Consider the following 4767-nt stretch of genomic DNA (forward strand, 5'->3'; position numbering starts at 1 on the left):
AAATGATGGTATGTTATCTGTTATAAATGTTTAATAGTTTTCACTTACAACTTTACTAATGATACATTTGATAGGTGTGAAATGAGTAGTGTACTAATTTCGCAGTGGCGCAATGTCTGATTGTGAACTAAAATAAATTATAACTAAATATCGCATGAATACGTACAATAAAATGCTGCTTAAACACAATGTACGGTATTGCACCGTACAAATTAGTAATGAATGAATGAATGATACGAATAAGAAATGAATTCGGATCATTCGAATACGAAAATTAGTAGGTTACTAATTTGTCATTCGAATGACAGGATTAGTAATTTATAATTCATAACGAGTCGAATATTGAAATCATTTGCATCGCATGAGTGATGCTTCATTTTCCAAAGTGATGTCACGTTTTCTTATCGCGGAACATCTCAGTTTGTAATATTCATGTAATATTACTCGCATTACTTACACAACTTTACTTTCAAAGTAAAGTTATTCCCTGAAACGTTTGCTCTGCGCAAGTTTTTCCCCGCTATATCCATGTCTGTTTATATATTGTGTCACTGTCGTCTCATTAACAGTACTCATTCTGCAAGTGACAAGTAAGCCGGTCGCTTGCCTAATGTAAAATTAATTTCAGTAACATCGTCTAACCTCGAAACAGTATTAATTCAAGTAGGTACATCGCATGTTTCAGCTACTAAATATTTTTTATTTGTGTTCAAGGATTGGATTTGTGCCGGTGAGTTGTTGTTTTTGTTTCAAAACAATAGGTGTATTAGTTGGGAATATGTACATTGTTATAGTATACAACGGAAAAGTATTTTCTAAACAAACCAACTTTTGGGGCTCTTAACAGGTCATAAATATCATCCTTCATCCTCATCCTTTCCAATTTGTGTGCCCTTTTTTCCATCCTATAAGGTGTTCATCATAAGCAGTGACACTGACATAATCTTCTATTCTATTCTATTTTTGAGTTTTCGGCTTCTCTTGATGAATTCTGCCAATGTCAACATTGTCAACCACAATTATAATAACTAACCTTAGACCTATTTTTTTGCCCCATCATAAATAGCTACGCATCAGCTGACAGTCAACCGCAGTGTTGCCATATTCAATTTTTTTTAATCCGTAGGGCGACGCTAAAATAGCCGTAGAATTTCGTATATTTACAAAAATTCGTAGCTCTACTACAGACATATCTTTTAAAGCTAGGTATATCCGACTAATTGGATTTGGATTGGTTTTAAACCTAGTTCCTAGTTGGTAAAGAAATTGAAAACTAAGTAAAGTATTAGCGAAATACGTCCAATACAAATGAAAACTTAATAAAAGTTTCATCTGACGTTTATTCGCTATCGCTATGCGCTTTGTTGATGTTAGTAGGTAACAGTCGCTTGGGTCGGTGCATCATTTTTGAAATATCAAAATACTATTAGTTAAAGATCTTATGCACACGCCAGCACATCAAGCTCCCAAGGTACACATTGACGTATCTTGTTCCGTTGCACTGGAGGCGATTTTCGAACAAAAATGTGTAGTCTGATGTGCTGTTGTCCGTACTTAAAAAATATAGTCAAATGATTTAAAACGCAACCCATTGCCCCCATCCCATAGAAAATAGTTTTTAATGCAGTTTTTGTTGAAGTCCTTAAAAGGTTCGGTCTGGTTTGGTGTCAGTTTCGTTATTTCATATTGCAGCATTCGTCTATTATTGATTGTGCTACCAGACCGAAGTCAGTCAAAACTGCACATAAAGTTTTTTTTGAAGTTGCGTTTTGATTTACGCACATTTTTTTATTAATTTTTAATTTTTATATAGGTACCTATTTGGGTGGACAAAACAAAAATGTCTAGATTTGGTATTAAATTCCTTATTTTCGTAGGCAAATCCAAAATTCTGCAGAGCTACGAATAAATTCTGTAGAGCGTAATTTGACTCAACCTTGACTACGGGACCCGTGAGGAGCCTGAAACGTTAAAGACAGGTCTATGCGCGGTTATGATCCGAAGTAATTATAGTATAATGTATGCAACCGCGAAACATTAAATCCATTGGTTATAAGTATGTAATAGTATGTACCTATATAGTTGTAATACTTATTTGGTTCGTGTGTAAACAAATAATTTATAAAAAACATTTTTGCATTTCTTGCAGCACAAATGAAATCACACATTAGTCAACGGAAGAAAAAAACGCTGGAAGATGTTTATCAAGAAATCAATAGAGATAACATACGCCTCGATAAAGAGGCTACAAAAAAGAACAATGCGATATTATACTCAGTGCTTCAAAAAATTCTCACACTAATTCGAAAAAAATGTGTAGATTTTGACAGAATGAAACCAAAACTCGAGTACTTGGGAAGTTATTATGATGGTTTGCGGGTTGGTGAGCCCACAGAATATGACATAAATGTGGTATTGAAATTGCCCGTTCAATACAAGAATATCTATCTTGACGCCACACATGTAACGAGCTATGATCAAACGATTATATTCATACCAGCGGAATATACTTTGATAAAGTCTGTACCAGTTTCTTATACTAAGTCGAAATGGTGTGATAATAAATGTCGTATTTCAGCCACAATATTCCGCTCCTGGATACAAGGTTTGGTTGACATTGTATTGTCAAGCCTTCCATCCAAGAACGGCAGAAGAATTCTTAGTGTCGATAACAAAACATACCTAATCTATACAAAAATGTCTGGGCCTGCTCAAACTATAAAAATACAAACAGGTGATGACGAAAGCAACGTTATCGATGTAGACTTGGTACCGACATTCTCATTCATGCTGCCAACGAAACCTATTGGTTCCAAGATTAAATTTGGACATGTAGAGGATACAAATCTAATGCAATACTTTGTTGTTCCGAAACCATCTGATAACGACTTTTGTTGGAGACTGGCCTTCCCCTTTCAGGAGAGATATTATATTAAGAACAAAAATAATCTAAAATCGGCTGCAAAACTTTTGAAACTATTGCGAGACGTGCAAGACTTTAAACTGCTAGCGAGTTATTACATCAAGACGCTATTTCTGTGGGAAGTTAAACAGCAACCAGAAGATTTTTGGAAGGAAAATTCACTATCATACATTGTACTCCACATGTTAAAGAGACTTCGAGACTGCCTTTCAAAAGCCGAAATTCCAAACTTTTGGTGCCCCGAATTTAATCTTCTAAAAGATAAAATCAAAACGTGTACATGCCAAAATTGGAGCAATCGATTATCTGCTATAATCAAGGATATCGAAGAAAAAGGTGAACATGATCCTAATGTAATTTTAAGGTATTTTAAGTATCCTACAGAGCAACAATCACATTAAACAAGATGATAATATTATTTTTTTGTTTCATTATTAAATGTCTCAATTGTCTGTGACTGCTGCATAACCCTCAGAATGACAGGAGGGGTAGTCGTCCGTTCTTTAAAATTGCGTTCATTTCAAGAAATAACATTTACCACAATAGCGTTAATGAATTCAATGTTAACATTGTATTTCTGGGTAATATATTTTTCACCTCACTAGCTCAGAAAGGATTTCTTTCTCATTAGAAACCTGCGCGCAAAATTAAGCGTTTTTTCTAGTTTTTTCCATCCTAAGGTTTTTTCCAGGCTAGCGTGGAAAAGGTTTTTGAAATTCGAACTTGATGACGGACTGTGGTGGAGCAAAATTTTTCTTTCGATGAAAAAAAGCAATGACACGTTCAACGACGCGATTTATCGTATATTATCTAAGTAATTTAAATCTGTTGGTACATTTTTTCTTGTCATTGTTGACATTTAAATTGACAACGATAACTAATTTTGTTTCTTTAAACTGATTTGCTATAGTTCAACTGTTTTTCTTTCATCTACCATTTTCCTCGCTATAGTGAGGTGAAAAGTTGTGTGTTTCGGTCGGCAGCAAAGTTATTTTGCGTCTCGTGACTTGAAACCCTCACTACGCTCAGGAATCTATTTTTGAACAACACGCTTCCCTCGTGATTCAATCTTAGAATCCTTCGCTTGCTCAGGTTTCAATACAAGCACTCGCGTCAAACAATAACTTTGCAGCCTTGTATAACAAATAACTATTTATCCTCGAATATTTACCTTTATAAAATGAATATGAAGAACAACAATCAATGGCGTTTCAATTTTCTGCCTAATTACGGAGAGCTGTTATTATTAAATTCAACCTACAATGAATTCAACAATGTAGTTCAAAGAAAGCTTCGAACTGAAGCCATTACGTGAGCCAACAGTACCTGAGAGCGTTGATGAAACGAAAATAACGAGAAAAAAGATCCTCCTATAATTTACACTCGAGTCTTTTTTGCTTGAGACAAATAGATTTTCTTTTAACCTTTAAGTATACGGTTTGTAATAGCAAGACGTAGTAATAAATTATCTCTTTGTGTTAAAGTTTCTGCGCTGCCTGACTTTTCATATTAATATAAACATTTGGTATGATTTGGAATGATTGATTATTTGCAATGTCAACAAAGTTATTTTCTGACGAAGTATTCATGTAGTTTATTATTTAACATGATGAGGGGGTCGTAAAATAAGTATTGAAAAAAACCCGCTAGTACCTAACCATTGTGAATAACGGCGGGAAGCCGAGGAACGCAAGCGGCAGGGGTTCTTTCATAATGACAATGTTTAGAAGAGGGCTATTTACAACAGTAGATTGGCTGAAATAAAGATGATGACGTTTATATTTAAAAAAATATCTTTCCGTTCATGCTGTAACATTCATGCTTCTTCATTCAGATTTTAAGTA

The 4767-nt window shown here is 34.5% G+C and overlaps 1 protein-coding gene across 1 annotated transcript; it reads left to right on the forward strand.

Annotated features, from left to right (window-relative positions):
• The first annotated feature begins 351 nt into the window (after positions 1–351).
• Positions 352–3324, forward strand: LOC113233262 (cyclic GMP-AMP synthase-like). Its single transcript, XM_026468317.1, has 2 exons — positions 352–730; positions 2150–3324. The coding sequence occupies exon 2, from the start codon at positions 2155–2157 to the stop codon at positions 3322–3324; it is 1170 nt and encodes a 389-aa protein (XP_026324102.1). The 5' UTR covers positions 352–730; positions 2150–2154.
• Positions 3325–4767: the final 1443 nt, after the last annotated feature.

Source organism: Hyposmocoma kahamanoa, unplaced genomic scaffold (assembly GCF_003589595.1).
Source record: "Hyposmocoma kahamanoa isolate Upper Pololo Valley unplaced genomic scaffold, ASM358959v1 78, whole genome shotgun sequence".
Classification (NCBI taxonomy): Eukaryota; Metazoa; Arthropoda; class Insecta; order Lepidoptera; family Cosmopterigidae; genus Hyposmocoma; species Hyposmocoma kahamanoa.